This window comes from Enhydra lutris, unplaced genomic scaffold (assembly GCF_002288905.1).
Source record: "Enhydra lutris kenyoni isolate GAN:26980312 unplaced genomic scaffold, ASM228890v2 scaffoldscaffold40, whole genome shotgun sequence".
NCBI lineage: Eukaryota > Metazoa > Chordata > Mammalia > Carnivora > Mustelidae > Enhydra > Enhydra lutris.
This window is the reverse complement of record NW_019154124.1, coordinates 3841547-3860788: the sequence shown is the minus strand read 5'-3', so window position 1 is coordinate 3860788 and position 19242 is coordinate 3841547. Positions and strand designations below refer to the sequence as shown.

At 40.0% G+C, this 19242-nt stretch overlaps 2 protein-coding genes across 7 annotated transcripts in view; one reads left to right on the top strand and one right to left on the bottom strand.

Moving 5' to 3' along the window:
* The window catches only part of LOC111155326 (RAD50 interactor 1), a 33536-nt gene extending 16986 nt beyond the window's left edge, over positions 1-16550 (top strand). For 3 of the 6 annotated variants that reach the window (XM_022515470.1, XM_022515467.1, XM_022515471.1), the window contains 8 exons: positions 821-931; positions 1029-1254; positions 1774-1911; positions 5042-5241; positions 10291-10505; positions 14830-15010; positions 15085-15203; positions 16096-16550. In XM_022515470.1, the coding sequence (XP_022371178.1) occupies positions 821-931; positions 1029-1254; positions 1774-1911; positions 5042-5241; positions 10291-10505; positions 14830-15010; positions 15085-15203; positions 16096-16288 (1383 nt within the window). In that variant the 3' untranslated portion in view covers positions 16289-16550. Of the gene's footprint in view, positions 1-820; positions 932-1028; positions 1255-1773; positions 1912-5041; positions 5242-10290; positions 10506-14804; positions 15033-15084; positions 15204-16095 lie in introns of those variants that run through there. The other 3 variants (XR_002641133.1, XM_022515469.1, XM_022515468.1) reach the window with 3 other exon arrangements.
* Positions 16390-19242, bottom strand: part of LOC111155328 (EF-hand calcium-binding domain-containing protein 10-like) — a 9772-nt gene continuing 6919 nt past the window's right edge. Inside the window, exons 2-4 of the mRNA XM_022515472.1 lie at positions 18345-18509; positions 18144-18231; positions 16390-16467 (exon numbers count right to left, since the gene is read on the bottom strand). Coding sequence (XP_022371180.1) covers positions 16431-16467; positions 18144-18231; positions 18345-18509 — 290 coding nt within the window. The 3' untranslated portion in view covers positions 16390-16430. The remainder of the gene's footprint in view (positions 16468-18143; positions 18232-18344; positions 18510-19242) is intronic.

The following is a 19242-nucleotide window of genomic DNA, read 5'->3' as shown; positions in this document are numbered from 1 at the left end:
TCACCGTCATCAAGCCTAAACCGTGCAGTCCCTGAGATTACAGGTGCTTGTTACTCATGTTTGTATTTCCAGCACCTAGCACACAACAGTGATTTACCACCCAGCAAATGTTTTTGAATACTAGCCCAACAAAACTTGGAAGGTTTGTAGAATCGGCTCTAGGGACAATTTCAAAAGCTGCTACTTACATTATTTTTCTCTGATTATACCTGTTTTAAGGCATATGTTGTTTTGTTTTGTTAATTTACCTTTTTAAAAGACAGAGCAGAAGAAAATCAAGTTTAAAAGTTATTTTGGAATGCTATGGCCAAAAACAAAAAAAACAATTTAAAGGCTGTCAGATCTTTGTAATACTCATTTTGTGTATTTCCAGAGAAATACACAGAAACAACTTATTTTTATTTTATTTTTTTAAAATTATTTATTTATTTATGGGGGGGGCAGGTTCCCCACTGAGCCTGATGTGGGACTCGATCCCAGGACCCTGGGATCACGACATGAGCCAAAGGCAGACGCTTAACCCACTGAGCCACCCAAGTGTCCCCAAAGTGCCACATTTTCAATATACCTGGTACTGTAACTTTGTGAGTTTATTGACTTCTGCCACATTTTGGGAATTTGGTGGGAATACATTGGGATACATTTGATTATTAAGCCTTGCATGACCTTAAAGTTCAGAATAGAAATTACGTCCTTACATTTAGGAATTTTCAACTAATTTTTGTAAGTACCGCTTGTATACAATTAAATAGAGCCCTTTAATTGTAACTCTCTACTTGGAATGACTTAAGAATTCAAACTGTTTTACTTCTTTCCTTAGCCTGAATGGTACCTGGCTCAGGTGCTTATGTGGATTGGGAATCACTCTCAGTTTCTGGACGAGAAGATTCAGCCGATTTTGGACAAAGTGGGCCCTTCGGTAAATGCTAGGGTAAGAGACTCAGTCCTAAGCATTCCAGTTTTAGAGTTGGATGTGTCCACAAATAACCTGTCATCTACATTACCTTATGCGTACATATTTCTTTCAGCTCGAATTTTCCCGGGGCCTTATGATGCTCGTTCTGGAGAAGTTAGCTGCTGATATTCCGTGTCTGCTCTACGATGACAGTCTCTTCTGTCATTTGGTGGATGAGGTGCTTTTGTTTGAAAGGGAGCTACACAGTGTTTATGGCTATCCTGACACGTTTGCCAACTGTATGCATATTCTGTCAGAGGAAACCTGTTTTCAGAGATGGTTGACTGTGGAGAGAAAATGTAAGTGCTCTTGTAGCCATTGGGTGGGAAGAGTTGTCTTCTTTTGTGGGTATTAATATTTGGTGTTTTTCTTCCCCAGCTCTGGGTAGAAAACTAGAGTCATCTGAATTTTTCTTGGTCATGGTTTACTAAGGTGCCTTATTTGCTTCCCATCAAACTTCAGTTTCTCTTGAATTTACACTTAGTCTGTACATGTTTCTAGAATGCAGCAGTCAAGCCAGTAGCCTATACAGTTAGCTGTCCTACCGATTGTACTACATTATTTCTGTAATTGGTAGAAACTGTTGGTTGTAGCTTGTCTAATCAATGTAAATATTTTGAAGATTTTGGGTAGGGGTGGCAGGGAGAAGTCAGGTATCTTGTTCAACCCTAAACCAGAGCATGTTAAATATAATGCAACCAGTAGGGGATTATGGAATTGTTTACTTTTTACAGGAAAGTCATTCCTAAAAAATTGTGCTGAAAATTAAGAGTATCTATAATTACTTAAATGACATATTCCCTTTTTCTGCATAATAGTTGCTCTTCAAAAAATGGACTCTATGCTTTCATCAGAAGCTGCCTGGGTGTCCCAGTATAAGGATATCACCGATGTGGATGAGATGAAAGTTCCAGATTGTGCAGAGACTTTTATGACGCTACTACTGGTGATAACTGGTAAGTAGAAGTCTTTTAAGATATAACTTTGTTTTAAAAGTACTGATTCGGGGCGCCTGGGTGGCTCAGTGGGTTAAGCCGCGGCCTTCAGCTCAGGTCATGATCTCAGAGTCCTGAGATCGAGCCCCGCTTCGGGCTCTCTGCTTAGCAGGGAGCCTGCTTCCTCCTCTCTCTCTGCCTGCCTCTCTGCCTGCTTGTGATCTCTCTGTCAAATAAATAAATAAAATCTTAAAAAATAAATAAATAAATAAATAAATAAAAAATAAAAGTACTGATTCTTCATATGGTACTTTTTAAAGTAGTTCAACAAAATTAATATCATATAGTGGTTATTTTAATATCTTTAAATACAGTTTCTATCTTGGTAGAATCCTAATACAATATACTAGCTTTCAGATTTTTAATAATGTAATATCTTAAACATTGGTATATATGAGGAGGAAATTCCTGAATGGCTACCTAAAAATAATTAATGAGAATTTTATTTATTTATTTATTTATTAAAGATTTTATTTATTTATTTGACTGACAGAGATCACAAGTAGGCAGAGAGGCAGGCACAGAGAGAGGGGGGAAGCAGGCTACCCGCGGAGCAGAGAGCCCGATGTGGGGCTTGATCCCAGGACCCTGGGATCATGACCCAGGCTGAAGGCAGAGCCTTTAACCCACTGAGCCACCCAGGCGCCCGAGAATTTATTTTTATTACCTGAATTCTTTTGCCATTCAGCTTAAGTGTCTTCAGTAGATTGACCTGAATTTTATTTTATTTTATTTATTATTATTATTTTTTAAGATGTTTATTTACTTGACAGAGAGAGATCACAAGTAGACAGAGAGAGAGAGGAAGAAGCAGGCTCCCTTCCAAGCAGAGAGCCCGATGCGGGACTCGATCCCAGGACCCTGAGATCATGACCTGAGCCAAAGGCAGAGGCTTAACCCACTGAGCCACCCAGGCGCCCAACTGACCTGAATTTTAAATACTGTTATTTTTCTCCTTGATATAGAAAAGATTGCAGAAGGGACCCCTGGGTGGCTTAGTCGGTTGGGTGTCTGCCTTTCGCTCAGGTCCTGATCCCAGGGTCCTGGGATCGAGTCCCGCCCGCATCAGGTTCCCTGCTCAGTGGGGAGCCTGCTTCTCCCTCTCCCTCTGCCCCCCGACTCATGCTTCTTCTCTCTCTCTAGTGCTCTCTCTCTCAAGTAAATAAATAAAATCCTTTAAAAAAGAAAAGATTGCAGAAGAATACAATACTAGGGGCGCCTGGATGGCTCAGTGGGTTAAGTCTCTGTCTTCAGCTCAGGTCATGATCCTGGGGTCCTGGGATTGAGCCCCGCATCACGCTCTCTGCTCAGTAGGGAGCCTGCTTCCTCCTCTCTTTCTGCCTGTCCCTGCCTACTTGTGATCTCTGTCTGTCAAATAAATAAATAAAATTCTTTAAAAAAAAAAAAGGAATACAATAATAAAGTGACTTTAAGGATTGGAATAGTAAGAGGAACTCTTCTTATAGTGCAAGAATTTCTGGCCGGAGGAAGGCCCAGCAGCCTCTAGTCCTGTTTGGCCTATCCTTGTCTGCATTGTCCCACTGGAAACTTGCCGCTGCTCCCGGTGCCCCTGAGCCCTCAGTACCATCCTTTTCTGGCTTGTCCATTTCTTGGGCCTGTGTAGTCACCTGAACAAGTATCATTCCAGCCCAGCCAGTAAATAACTCCATATTCTTCATTGTGTGAAGAATATGAAAAACACTAGAACACACAAGAAATCTAAAAAAACTTTTTTTGGGAGGTGCCTGGGTGGCTCAGTCATTAAGCGTCTGCCTTCAGCTCAGGTCATGATCCCAGAGTCCTGGGATCAAGCCCCACATTGGGCTCCCTGCTTGGCAAGAAGCCTATTCTCCTCTCCTACTCCCCCACTTTTTTTTTTTTTTGGAAGATTTTATTTATTTATTTGACAAAGAAAGACAGAGAGAACCTGAGCAGGGGGAGGGGCTGAGGGAGATAGAGAAGAAGAAGAGGGAGAGAGAGAAGCAGGCTCCCTCAGGGAGCCCGACACAGGGCTCCATCCCAGTACCCTGGGACCATGACCCAAGTCAAAGGCAGACATTTAGCTGACTGGGCCACCCAAGCGCCCCTTCCTCCTGTGAAAAAATAAGTCATTTTTTTTGTTGAAGAAATGGAATGATTTTTGTATATATAGATCTTTGACTTACAGTGGGGCTATAGCCTCATAAACCTATCCTAAATGAAAATATTTTAAGTAAAAAATGCATTTAATATGCCTAACCTACTGAATATCACAGTCTACCTTGCACATGCTCACAACACTTAACATTAGCCATTCATTGGGCAAAATCATCTAACAGAAAGTCTATTTTATAAGGTATTGACTGTCTCATGTAATGTATTGAGTGCTGCACTGGTGGCGAAAACCAAAATGGTTGTGTGGGTACAACCGTTCTGTAAAGGCCGAGAGGGCGTCGGTTGTCTTCCCTCTCCGTCCCGTGGCTGACAGAGCTGTGGCTTGCTCCCACTGCCCAGGGTCATGAGAGGGTTGTACCCCATATTGCTAGTCTGCGAAAAGATCCAAATAAAAAATTTGAAGTCATTTCTATGAATGCGTATGGCTTACGCACTATCGTAAACTTGAAAAATCTTAAGTTGAACCATCATAAATCAGGCACCATCTACAAATTCCTCATGCCTTAAAAAATTTGACATGTGACTTATACACAGTAAAAGACATGAATCTGAAGTATACAGTTCAGTGAGTTTTGACAAGTACATATACTTGTGAAACCCATACCCTTATAAAGTGTAGAAATAAGTCCGTACATGAACAGTTGATAGAGGTTTTTGGTGCTTTTCTTTTTTTTTTTAAGATTTTATTTATTTATTTATTTGACAGAGATCATAAGTAGGCAGAGGCTCCCCGCTGAGCAGGGAGCCCGATGTGGGGCTTGATCCCAGGACCCTGGGATCATGACCTGAGCCGAAGGCAGAGGCTTTAACTCACTGCACCACCCAGGTGCCCCCAGTTGATAGAGTTTTTGACAAAGGCACCCAACAGTGTCAATAGGAAAGCCTCTAACTGTGTAACGGATGGAACCCAAACCTTCATGTCTTACTTTTTCCACAGACAGATATAAAAATCTCCCCACAGCTTCCAGAAAGCTACAGTTCCTGGAGTTACAGAAGGACTTAGTAGATGATTTTAGGATACGATTAACTCAAGTGATGAAAGAAGAGACTAGAGCTTCCCTTGGCTTTCGATACTGTGCGATTCTCAATGCCGTGAACTATATCTCAACAGTCCTAGCAGATTGGGCTGACAATGTTGTAAGTTAATGTACTTTTATTCATCTATTTTAATATATATTTTTAAGTTTATTTATTTATTTTTGTTAATTCTGCATCCGATGTGGGGCTTAAACTCACACCCTGAGATCAAGAGTTAGTTACATGCTCTTCTGACTGAGCCAGCCAGGCACTCTATTAATATGCTTTTATATTAAATAACAAATTAGTAGTTTTAACAGTTTTACCTTTTGAAATGTTCAATTTATAACATGCTGAAGTTACACATTAGGTAGAATAACAATTAGGCCAAATTTAGGGGATATGATTAAATTACATATTTTTCTCAATTAAGTCTCAAATGGTTAAATAATCCCAAGATTTTAATCATTAGAAAATAAAGGCAACCTTTCGTGTAATAGTTGTCTATAGAATGAACCTTTTTCTTCTTTAGACTTGGGAAATATTCATGTATGGTAATTGCCATCTCGGAAAAAGCTAACATTGAATAATGGTGTCAAAATCAGTAAAATCCAGGGGTGCCTGGGTGGCTCAGTGGGTTAAAGCCTCTGCCTTCGGCTCAGGTCGTGATCCCAGGTTCCTGGGATCGAGCCCCGCATCGGGCTCTCTGCTCTGCGGGGAGCCTGCTTCCCCCTCTCTCTCTGCCTGCCTCTCTGCCTACTTGTGATCTGTCTGTCAAATAAATAAAATCTTAAAAAAAAAAAAAAAAATCAGTAAAATCCAGGACTGTAAGAAAGATCAAATAATAGCATTTGAGGGGCACCTGCCTGGCTCAGTTGGTAGAATATGGGACTCTTGGTCTCGGGGTCCTGAGTTTGAGCCCCACATAGAGATTACATAAAAAAATAAAATAAATAAAATAATAACGATATTGGCTATCTTTTGAATGCCTTCAAGACACGAGTAAATAGAGGGGCACCTGCGTGGCCCAGTTGGTTAAGCAGCCAACTCTTGGTTTCAGCTCAGGTCGTGATCTTGGATGACATGGAGCCCTCTCTCTCTGTCCCTCCTGCTTGTGCTCTTGCTTTCTCTCTCTCTCAAATAAATAAATCTTTAAAAAAGAAACAAAACATGAGTAAATCGAATAATAAAAGGGATTCCCATGTGCCTATGACCCAGCTTCTTAGACCAGTTTTGTTTTAAGCCTCTTCTCCATCACCCACCCTTGATTATTTTGAAGATCTTAGATATATTTCATGATAAATATTTCAAAATGTATCTCTAAGAGAACGCCTTTAAAAAAAAGTACCACAATGCCATTATCACATCATCCAAAAAAATTAATTTCTTATAGTGAGAGGTATCTTTCAAATAAATCTAAAAATCAAAACCTTGGGTCTGATTAGCATGTATTACAAGGGCCTTTTACATCCAGGAATTTTATTTATCTTTCCTTTTTCCACACAATGCTGTGTTGACAGATTTGGTCTGGCTATTTATTTATTTATTAAAGATTTATTTATTTGAGTGCATGCACACGCTTGAGAGCAGGGAGAGAGAACCCCAAGCTGACTCCTGATAAGTGCAGACACTGGGCTCGATCTCACAATCTTGGCATCAGAACCTGAGCTGAAATCAAGAGTCAGAGGCTTAACAACTGTGCCACCCAGGTGCGCCTGTATTTACTCATGTTTTAAAGGCATCAAGGGGCGCCTGGATGGCTCAGTGGGTTAAACCCTCTGCCTTCGGCTCAGGTCATGATCTCAGGGTCCTGGGATCGAGCTCCACATCGGGCTTTCTGCTCAGCAGTGAGCCTGTTTTCCCATCTCTCTCTGCCTGTCTTTCTGCCTACTTGTGATCTCTGTCTGTCAAATAAATGAATAAAATCTTTAAAAAAATAAATTTTAAATTATGAATTTATGACAAAAAAATTGTATAATGCTAGTGTATTATATAGAAGTTCTATTCCTCTACTGTGAAAGAACGAATGAAACAAAAAAGTCTTTAATCTTAATTAAATACAGGGTAATAAATTAAAAAAAATAGGGAACAAAAATAAAATAATAACAAATATAAACAAGATGAAAACCTGAGAAACACAATCATAGTTTATTCTATTCTGGACTCTTTGGCTGGGACTTAAATATATAAAGCCTTTTTTCTACAAAAACATTAACTGAAATCCATGTATGTAATAACATTCTGCTAAGCAAGGAAAATAAGACACAAAATAATTATTTCATAAAATGAATGTAATGTAAAGTGTTATGATCACAGCATTTGTTTATAATGGCACCCAATTAGAATACATTTATTCATTGTGTACTTTTATGTGTTGTTTTCCTCATTCTGTACTTTCTTCACTCAGCCCCCACACCGCTCCATTTTCTGCTAAGCTTTGTCATAAAACAAATTGTCATTCCTCTTTCTTGTGCCAGATGATCTAATAAGAGACTCATTCAGGGCCAGATTTTTAGCTTCAACGAATTATTTGTGAAACATCATTAAATACTTTACTTGGTGCCATAGTCTGTTAACGACAGTGAATTGGCCATCATCCCTATCCTTAGGAAATTTATAATCTGATGCTGAATTAACTGGATCCTTCTGTCAACAGAAGAATAACTAAATTTAGAGTTACTCTTCAAATCATGAATGAGTTCTTTGTCCTTGCATGTTATTATATTACAAATCTGTTTAACATCAAAAATTGACTTTCTTCATGGTCCTTCAGCCTGTGAATGCTTAAAATAAAATTAAAGCTCTTGTATTGTCTAGATAGAAAAAAGAAGAGTGGACAGAGTTCACTTTCCATTCATTTAGATTCTATGCTAATAGCTGTCTGACTATTGCCAGATTGTACCAAGCCTGACATACACAGCCCTTCAGCATCTGGAATTTTTGAGTTGTAGGTGACAGAAACCAGATTCATGTTGGCCTGAGTGCGAGTGGGGGGCTGGGGTGAGGAGGTGAGGATTTGGTGTAACTGAAAGCATTAGGCATGGCTGCCGCTGCCCTAAAGTCGTTCGCTTCTGGCTTCGTTCTCAGGCAGGCTCTGGGAAGCATGGCCACAGGTGGCTTCAAGCTCACATTGTCATTCACCAGTCTCCAAAGGTCCAGTGCCGCTTCTCCATTTGAGCAGAAAATTCCATCTTGGCCTCTCACATGTCCATCTGTGAACAATCCCTAGTGTGGCCATATCCAGTCCCCAGTTAATGGACATTTAGGCTATTTTTAATTTTTTGCAAATTATCCACAGCATTATTCATATTAGAAAAATATTTTTTGCTACCCTACAGAAAAATAATATGAATTCTACTGAAAATGCCACTATGAAAATGACATTTTAATTTTCCTTTTTTTTTTAAATTTATTTATTTATTTATTTGACAGAAAGAGAGACACAGCGAGAGAGGGAACACAAGCAGGGGGAGTCGGAGGGGGAGAAGCAGACTCCCCACTGAGCAGGGAGCAGGATGCGGTGCTCAGTCCCAGACCCTGGGATCATGACCTGAGCCGAAGGCAGCTGCTTAACTGACTGAGCCATCCAGATTTTAATCTTCTCTTTTTTAAAGATTTATTTATTTATTTATTTGACAGACAGGGATCACAAGTAGGTAGAGAGGCAGGGGAAGCAGGCTCCCCGCTGAGCAGAGATCCTGATGCGGGGCTTGATCCCAGGACTCCCGAGATCATGACCTGAGCCAAAGGCAGAGGCTTAACCCACTGAGCAACCCAGGCGCCCCTCGCATTTTAATTTTCTTAACTGTCATAAATCTCTTGGTTTTACTACAACTCTTAGTCTGTACCCAGAAAAAATGAATACCCAAAGAAGTTAGCCATCCAGCAAATGCAAATTAAAATCACAGTGAAACCTCTACCTCTGAAACCAATAATACATTATATGTTAATTGAATTTAAATAAAAATAAAAAATAAAATCGCAGTGAGATGGGCTGCCTGGGTAGCTCAATCGGTTTCTCTTGATTTCAAATCAGGTCATGATCTCAGGGTTGTGAGATCCAGCCCCACCTTGGGCTCCGTGCTGGGTAAAGAGTCTGCTTGAGATTCTGTCTCTCCTTCTCCCACCAGCCCCTCCCCCCGCTCCGGCTCCTTGCACACACCCTCTCTCTCTCAGTCTCAAACAAACACAGTGAGATACCACTAAATATAAACTAAGATGGCTATAATAAAATAGTAAGTGTTATCCGTGCAGATGTGGAGAAATTTGTATGGTCACACATGGTTTGTACAGTCACTGTGGAAAACAGTCTGTCATATCCTCAGATAGTTAAACCTAGAATTACCATATGATCTAGCAATTGTACTTCTAGGTGTATCCAAGAGAAATAAAGACCTATGTCTACAAAAACCTTACACAATGTTCATAGCAGTATTATTCATAAAGACAAAAAGTGGAAAGAACCTAATTATCTGTCAAATGATGACTGAATAAATATAAATAAAATGTAAATATATTGGAGTATTATTCAGCAGTGAAAAGAAATTAAGTACTGATTGATATATGTTACAACATAGATGAACCCTGAAAACATACTAAGTGAAAGAAGCCAGTCACAAAGAGCCATAAATTGTATAATTCCATTTATATGAAATGTCCAGAACAGCAAGTTGACAAAGACAGGAAGATTAGTGGTTGCCTACAGTTTGGGGGGTAGGGAGGGCAGGCAGGGAGGGAATTGGGAGATGATGGTTAAGTGTGGGTATCTTTTGGGGGTAAAGAAAACATTCTAGAGGCACCTGGGTGTCTCAGTCGTTAAGCGTCTGCCTTCAGCTCAGGTCATGATCCCAGGGTCCTGGGATCGAGCCCCACATTGGGCTCCCTACTCAGCAGGGAGTCTGCTTATCTCTCTCCCACTCCCCCTGCTTGTGTTTCCTCTCTTCCTGTCTCTCTCTGTTAAATAAATAAAATCTTAAAAAAAAAAAAGATTCTAAAATTGACTCTGGTGATAAATGTACAACTCTGAATGTACTCTAAAACCCAGTGAGTTGTCCACTTGAAATGAATAAGATGTAGTACGTGAGTTATATTTCACGCTGTTAAAAAAGAAGTGTCTTTTTTTTTTTAAGAAGTATTTTAATAACCATGTGAACCTATTTTTGCTTTCAGTTTTTCCTACAACTTCAACAGGCAGCATTGGAGGTCTTTGCAGAGAATAACACCCTCAGTAAGTTGCAGCTGGGACAGCTAGCCTCCATGGAGAGTTCTGTCTTTGATGACATGATTAACCTGCTGGAACGTTTAAAGCATGACATGTTGACCCGCCAAGTAGACCACGTTTTTAGAGAAGTTAAAGAAGCTGCAAAATTGTATAAAAAAGAAAGGTAAGTCCTTTTGTATTTTCTGACAACTCAACTCTCAAATCCAGTTTGCTAAAAATTGAAAGACGATAAATACCTATTTTTCCTCAAATTATTCCAAAAAACAGAAGAGGAAGGAAAGCTTCCTAATTCACTCCGTGAGGCCAACATTACCTTGATACCAAAACCAGATAAAGGCACCACAAAAAAAGAATTATAGGCCAATATCCCTGATGAACATAGATGCAAAAATCCTCAACAAAATACTACCAAACCAAACCCAACAGTGCATTAAAAAAAAATCATTTGTCATGATCAAGTGGGATTTATTCCTGGCTTGCAAGTGTAGTTCAGTATTTGCAAATCCGTCAGCATGATGCGTTACATCAATAAGAGAGAGGATAACCATATGATCATTTCAGTAGATGCAGAAAAATCATTTGACACAGTACAACATCCATGATAAAAACCCTCAACAAAGTAGGTTTAGAGAGAGCACACCTCAACATGATAAAGGCCATCTATGAAAATCGCACAGCAAACATCATCCTCAATGGGGGAAAAGGGAGAGCCTTTCCCCCTAAGGTCAGGAACAAGACAGGGATGTCCACTCTCACCATTTTATTAAGCCTAATACTGGAAGCCCTAACCACAGCAATCAGACAACAAAAAGAAACAAAAGGCATCCACATTGGTAAGGAGGAAGTAAAACTTTGCTGAAGACATGGTACTGTATACAGAAAACCTAAAAGACTCCACCAACAAATTGCTAGAACTGATCATGAATTCAGTAAAGTCAGAATATACAACATACAAAAGTCTGTTGCATTTCTGTCCACCAGTAATGAAGCAGAAAAAGAAATTAAGAAAACCATCCCATTTAAAATTGCACCCAAAATAATAATGTAACCTAGGAATAAACCCAACCAAAGAGGTGAAAGACCTGTCCTCTGAAAGCTATAGCACGGGTGGAAGAAATTGAAGATGACACAAAGAGATGGAAAGACATTCCGTGCTCATGGATTGAAAGAACAAACATTGTTAAAATGTCTATGCTACCCAAAGCAGTCTACACATTTAATGCAATCCCTATCAAAATACCAACAGCATCTTTCACAGAGCTAGAACAAACAATCCTAAAATTTGTATGGAGCCGCAAAAGACCTCAAGTAGCCAAAGTAATCTCGGAGGGAAAAAAAAAAAGCATAGCTGGAAGCAGCAGGATTCCAGACCTCAAGTTATATGACAAAGCTATAGACATCAGAAGAGTACTGGCCCCAAAAATAGACACATAGATCATAGAACAGAAATAAAAAAATTTAGAAATAGAAATTTCTAGAAAACCCAGAAATAATAAATAAACCCAGAAATAAATCCATGATTATATGGTCAATTAATCTTCGACAAAGCAGGAAAGAAAAATGGGAAAAAGTCTCCTCAACAAATGGTGTTGGGTTGGGGCGCCTGGGTGGCTCAGTGTGTCAAAGCCTCTGCCTTCGGCTCAGGTCATGATCCCAGGGTCCTGGAATCGAGCCCCGCATCAGGCTCTCTGCTCAGCAGGGAGCCTGCTTCCTCCTCTCTCTCTTTGCCTACCTCTCCCCCTACTTGAGATCTCTGTCTGTCGAATAAATAAATAAAATCTTAAAAAACAAAGGGTGTTGGGAAAACTGGACAGCTACATGAAAAGGATGAAAACTGGGCCACTTTCTTACACCATATACAAAAATAAACTCAACATGGATTAAAGACCTAAATGTGAGACCTGGAACCATAAAAATTCAGGAAGAGAACACTAGCCGGAGCTTAGATATCGGCCATAGAAACTTTCTTCTAGATAGGTCCCCTGAGGCAAGGGAAACAAAAGCAAAAATAAACTATTGGGACTACATCAGAATAAAAAGCTTCAGTACAGGGAAGAAAAGTCAATAACTAAAAGGCAATCTACAGAATGGGAGAAGATATTTGTAAATCCATATCCGATAAAGGGTTATATATCCAAAATATATAGAGAACTTCTAAAATTCAAAAAATAAATAGGCCAATTAAAAAATGGGCAGGAGCACCTGGGTGGCTTAGTCAGCTGAGTGTGGGACTCTTGATTTCAACACAGGTCTTGATCTCAGGATCGGAGTTTAAGCCCTGCATTAGGCTACATGCTGGGCATGGAGCTCACTTTAAAACAAAACCAAAAAAAAACAGGGCAGAGGACCTGAACAGACATTTTTTCCAAAGAAGACATCCAGACGGCCAGCAAACACATGAAAAGATACTCATCATCACTGACCATCAGGGAAATGCAAATCAAAACCACAATGAGATATCGCCTCACACCTGTTGGAATGGCTAAAATCAAAAACAAGAAAAAACAGGTATTGGCGAGGATGCAGAGAAAGGGGAACCCTCCTACACTGTTGGTGGGAATGCAAGCTGGTGCAGCCACTCTGGAAGACAGTTGTGGAGGTTCCTCAAGAAGTTAAAAATAGAGTAACCCTATGATCCAGCAATCCCAGTACTGGGTATTTACCCGAAGAATACAGAAACACTAATTCAAAGGAATGAATGCACCGCAATGTTTATAGCAGTACTATCTACAAGAGCCAAGTTAGGGCAACAGTCCAAGTGTCCGTCAACTGATGAATGGATAAAGATACACACGCGCACACACACACACACGTGTGTGTGTGTGTGCGCGTGTGTGCGTGTGCGTGTGCACGTATCATAGTATATGTAATATAATGGAATATTATTCAGGCATAAACAAGAATGAAATCTTGCCATTTGCAAGACATGAATGGAGCTAGAGAGTATTATGCTAAGTTAAATAAATCAGAGAAAGATAAATAGCATAAGATTTCACTCATATGTAGAATTTAAGACGCAAAACAAATGAGCATGGGGGAAACAGAGATGAATCAAGAGAGACTCTTAACAATGGAGCACACACTGCTGGTTACCAGGGGGGAGGTGGCTGGGGGAATGAGTGAAATAGGTGACAGGGATTAAGGGAGTAAGCTTGTGTTGAGCACTGGTGATTTAAATAAAAACTTAAAGGGACACCTGGGTGCCTCAGTGGGTTAAGCTGCAGCCTTGGCTCAGGTCATGATCCCAGGGGCGGGGGATCGAGTCCCACATCAGGCTCCTTGCTCAGCAGGGAGCCTGCTTCTCTCTCTGCCTCTGCCTGCCACTCTGCGTGCTTATGCACGTTCTCTCTCTCTCTCTGACAAATAAATAAATGAAATCTTAAAATAATTAATTTTTAAGACCTTAAAAACAAATTGAAAGATGATACATATAGTCAATTTCCAAAGCATCTAGACAGCAGAGTTTGGCTCTTTGTGCTACAAACTTTACCTTTTGATGGAAATCTTTCTCAAATATATTCAGACATTCTTAATCAGAATAAACTGATCATAGTTGAGCTCCAGGACTGTCTGTAAATACAGGGAGCTGGTGTGTGATATGGAGCTGAAGGGCCTGTCACCGCTCTACCAAGCATGGTCCAGGGGTGTCCTTCGCGCGCCTGCCTGTACACTTGATCCTGCTGTGGTTCTGTGTGTGCCGCACGGTGTCATCTGGGAGAACAGTGCCGGTCACATGGAGTATTTCTAATCAGTGTGGAAGTGTTTTCAGTCCCTGTGATCTTGCCGAAAATCAGATCACGAAGTTAGCAGATGTCTTAAATGCTAATACGGGTTACATGTTGCCTGTTTTATAAATATTTCAGTAAGTCGTATTAAAATTGGGGGATTTAAAAAAAACTATCATCCTCATTACATAGGGGGTATTTAATTTAGAACTAAAGTATAAATTGGGTGCCTGGGTGGCTCAGTGGGTTAAGCCCCTGCCTTCGGCTCAGGTCATGAGCTCAGGGTCCTGGGATCGAGCCCCACATTGGGCTCTCTGCTCAGCAGGGAGCCTGCTTCCCTCTCTCTCTCTCTGCCTGTCTCTCTGCCTACTTGTGATTTCTGTCAAATAAATAAAATCTTTTAAAAAAAGCACTAAAGTATAAATTTATTTAAGATTTTATTTATCTATTAGAGAGAGCGAGAGAGCATGAGCAGGGAGGAGAGGGAGAAGCAGACTAACTCCCCGCTGAGCAGGGAGTCCAACGCAGGGCTCGATCCTGGGACCCTGGGATCATGACGCTCAACTGACTGAGCCACCCAGGCATCCCAAATACATTTATTTCCTGAGAGAGCTTTCCATGCTGGGCTGTGTATAGTTTCTTATCCAACGTGCACTTCCCCGAATTTGAAAGGATCTGTTAAATCTTTCAAAACACCACGTTTGGAAAATCTTGTAGTCATACTTAAAGTGCCACAGGCCGCGCTGCTCTTGTGTCTTGCAGATGGCTGTCCTTGCCGTCGCAGGCCGAGCAGGCGGTGATGTCCCTGTCCAGCTCGGCCTGCCCGCTCCTGCTCACGCTCAGAGACCGCTCCCTTCAGCTGGAGCAGCAGCTCTGCTTCTCCTTATTTAAAATTTTCTGGCAAATGCTTGTGGAGAAGCTGGATGTGTACATCTACCAAGAAGTAAGTAAGAGCAGACCGCATGTCGGGGCTGCGAGGATCAAGGCGACCGTAACATGAGCTGCTCTTTGTTTCAGATCATTCTGGCTAATCACTTCAATGAAGGAGGAGCGGCTCAGCTGCAGTTTGATATGACCCGGAACCTGTTCCCCCTGTTCTCCCACTATTGCAAGAGGCCGGAAAATTATTTTAAACAGTAAGCTCGATATTTAACAGTGACTGCTAATGTATCAAGTGTTGAGAGGAGGTTGATTCCTTTTTTTTTTTTTTTTTATAATAACAACTCTCAGGGTTCCAGTGATGTTTGGTGGGATAAGTAAAGCATCAATTGAAATTTTAAAATATCCACTATGTACCCAGATAATCAAAGATGTGATTCATGACACCCCCAGATTTATCAGGACTGGATCTGAACTACATGTTGGGCCTTTTGTTTCTTGCATTTGGTTGAATGCTCCTATTTACCTGTTACTAGAGAGAGAAAATGCAAATAAGTGCAATTCTGCCATATTCAAGAAGTAGAAGAAATTAAAATTATGCTTAGTACCTAATAGTAGGCCAGGCCTGAAGGAAATCTGTTTTCTTAAATATTTAGTATTAATTTTGATTCTAAGCATAACTATAAATGTATGTAAGAACATTTTTAGAAATTGCTGATGTAAAATTTAAATTATTGGGGGGAATTTGAGATTATAAAGTATTCCTTTTAAAGTTATTATAAAATGAAAGATTTAATTTTGCTCATTTTAGTAAGTCATCTGAAATTTTCTCTTCCCATATTCTAATCTAGCTAAACGCTAGGCTACATTTAATAGGCTATTATGTTAGTATCATTATTATATCTTGGGAAGTAATAGATATATATTGAAAACAATGGTCCTCTTATAGTAATCTAATGAAATATAAACACTATACATAGTCCTAATGTGTTAAAAGAGCCAAATAAATCCATCAATACTTTTTACAAAAGGCATATGGACTAGCAGTGCAGGGAAGTTGTTGAGTTTCTGAAAATGAATATATTATGGAGTAATGTGGATGATACAGATAATGGACCTCCTGCCCTTTTTTTTTCTTTTTCTTAACAGTGTCAAAGAAGCCTGTATTGTTTTGAACCTGAACGTCGGTTCTGCCCTACTTCTCAAAGACGTCCTCCAGTCCGATTCCGGGCAGCCTCAGGCCACAGCAGCCTTAAATGAAGTTGGAATTTACAAACTGGCTCAACAAGATGTTGAGATTCTACTTAATTTGAGGACAAACTGGCCTAACACTGGAAAATGATGTATCTTTTTTGTTTTGGAGTTTTTCTTTTTTAACAAAGAGGAAGCCAGTTGGATTTCGAGTTATATGATGTTCTGAATTAATGAAACTGGACAACTGAAAACTTTATAGAATCATTTATTATCTTGGACTTATGGTGTTATTAAAATGCTGACCATATTTTCTCAGTCCTCTTGTTCCTAAGAAAATAAAAACAGAAAACTCAGAAGCCAGAAAAACTCAGAGTAATTCCATTTACAAATATAAATGCTAAGTCTGTCTGTTGAATAAGATACAAGAGCAGTGGGGCGCCTGGGTGCCTCAGTGGGTTAAGCCGCTGCCTTCGGCTCGGGTCATGATCTCAGGGTCCTGGGATCGAGTTCCGCATTGGGCTCTCTGCTCAGCGGGGAGCCTGCTTCCCTCTCTCTCTCTCTGCCTGCCTCTCTGTCTACTTGTGATCTGTCAAATAAATAAATTAAAAAAAAATCTTTAAAAAAAAAAAAGATACAAGAGCAGAGATAAATTACAATGAATTTTCAATTTCCTATGCTAATTAAGGGAGACTACTGTAGATAATCAAACACAGCAAATAAATATTTTAAAAATCAATGTAGAATGCATATTTATAATTGAAGTTCCTGTATTTGGTTTGGAAATTCACTGTGTTTCCTGTAAGAAAACATGTGGGATGGTGACTAAAACAGAATTGCTCTCATTTTCCACAAATGTCCTTAACATTTAAAATCCTTCCTAGGGGCGCCTAGGTGGCTCAGTAGGTGAGCATCAGACTCTCGGTTTTGGCTTAGGTCATGATCTCAGGGTCATGGGATCGAGCCCCATGCTTTGGGCCCCCAGCTCAGTGGGGAGTCTGCTGCAGATTCTTGTTCTCCCCCTCCCTCTGCCCCCCACCCCTGTGCGCACTCTCTCTCTCATAAATAAATAAACCTTTAAAAATAAATAAATAAATAAATAAAATCCTTCCTAGTTCCATTCCATATGACAGTAGACAGCCTTTTCTTTTGGATGAAACATTTCAGGCCAGAGCACTGTGTTTCAGTCTTTCCCCCCGCAAGGGTAGGGATGGGAACTAAGCAGTTTTTGTTTAATATTTATGTAAGTAACAATGAGCTGGGATTCTAACTTTTTTTTTCTTCCAACTTTTCCCTGACTCTGGACTTTGTTACATAATGATTTCTTGATTAATAAATCCTCAGAGAACAAAATATTTAAAGGCATTGAGTTACATTGGTCAGAAGCCTTCTACAGCTATCAAATTTTATTTTATTTTTTTTTCCTGATTTAGCATTTAGTTAGTACTTTTCAAGTGTAATACCCGAAATCTAAAATTGTTGGGCTAGCATGCAACTTATACTGATTTTTTTTGTTCTTTTTGTTTGTTTGTTTTGAGTAGCCCTGCACCCAACATGGGGCTTGAACTCATGACCCTGAGATCAAGAGTCTCATTCTCTACTGATTGAGCCAGTCAGGCCCTACAACTTCTACTATCGATAAACATTTACTTGGTGATAAATAACTTTGAGGAAATGTTCTGAGAGAACTTCTACTGCTCTATATTTTATAGAGAGATTTTCCAACTGGTGTATTGGGCTCAAAGCTTTTCTGTGAGTTCTAGCAGACTAGGGCTGCTCTCCCTCATTCTTTGAGAACTGCTGGGCTTTCCCATTGAGAAAAGAATGAGTCTGCCCCAGAATTTCCTAATTCCAGACTTGACTGTCACTCCTTGCTTTCTAGATAGCTGAAAGTTTCAAGGGAATGAAATGTTTCTGTCAAAAGGAAGATACTACTGTTTTAAATTATAGTCTTTGTACCTCAAAGTCATGTCCATTAAATACCAGCCATGTCAAAATAAACTTACACTTCAGATCTGAATTTTTCCAAAGTTATCACATGTCCATCATCTTGTAAAACTTCATCTTCATCCAACAGACCCAGGGTTTTCAGGCCTGTAAAGTCAGAATGAGAAGAAAGGAAAATTCATGAAGCAAGCATTATTTTCTACTAGGGAAAGTTCAAGAACGAGCACGAACTGTTACTTCAGTGGGTAGGGGATACTGACCTTCTCGGTACTGCACAAATGATATGGTGCCTTTATGTGAAGTGTCCATCATCTCAAACATAGACACGATGTTAGAGTGATCCATAAAGAAAGGAAAAGCCACGCCTGTTACTTTGGCAATTCTCAGTCGTTCCAATATAGATATTAAATACTCCCTTGGTTTTTCTGTAAAAGAATGGTTCCAATTCTTTCTGATATAAAATGAAGATATATCACACATGGAAACAGTCATTTAACAATTATTAAGTAACTACGTTCAAGGTACTATACTAGGCACTGGGGTCATATACCTTGCTCACAAGCAAAACAAGACATTAGACAATTAATTACATATACAAAGTTCTCTACCCAGATATGGGACCTGGGAATTTTTTTAAAAAGAGCTCCTCAGGTGATTCTAATTTGTAGATAAGCGTCGAGGGGGAGGAAAAAAAAAGTATAACATGAGGGGTGCCTGGGTGGCTCAGTGGGTTAAAGCCTCTGTCTTCAGCCCAGGTCATGATCCCAGGGTCCTGGGATCGAGCCCCGCATTGGGCTCTCTGCTCAGCGGGGAGCCCGCTTCCCCCTCTCTCTGCCTGTCTCTCTGCCTACTTGTGACTTGTGATCTCTCTCTGTCAAATAAATAAAATCTTAAAAAAAGTATAACATGATGCATGGAACAAAGTAGCTAAAAGAAGGGATCAACCGCAAATAAAAACAGAGACTCTTAGGTTAATATAGTCTTCCAATTAGGAAGGATGAATGTTCACATATAAAAGCAGTATTTTGGATAAGTAGGCCAGCAACATGGAGGCTGGAAAAAGAAGATCAATCTACTTTCCAGAAATAATGCCGGCCAGTAATGATGAAAAGCAGCCAGAAGTTAAGATGGAGCAGCTGAGATGATAAACGCCACTCA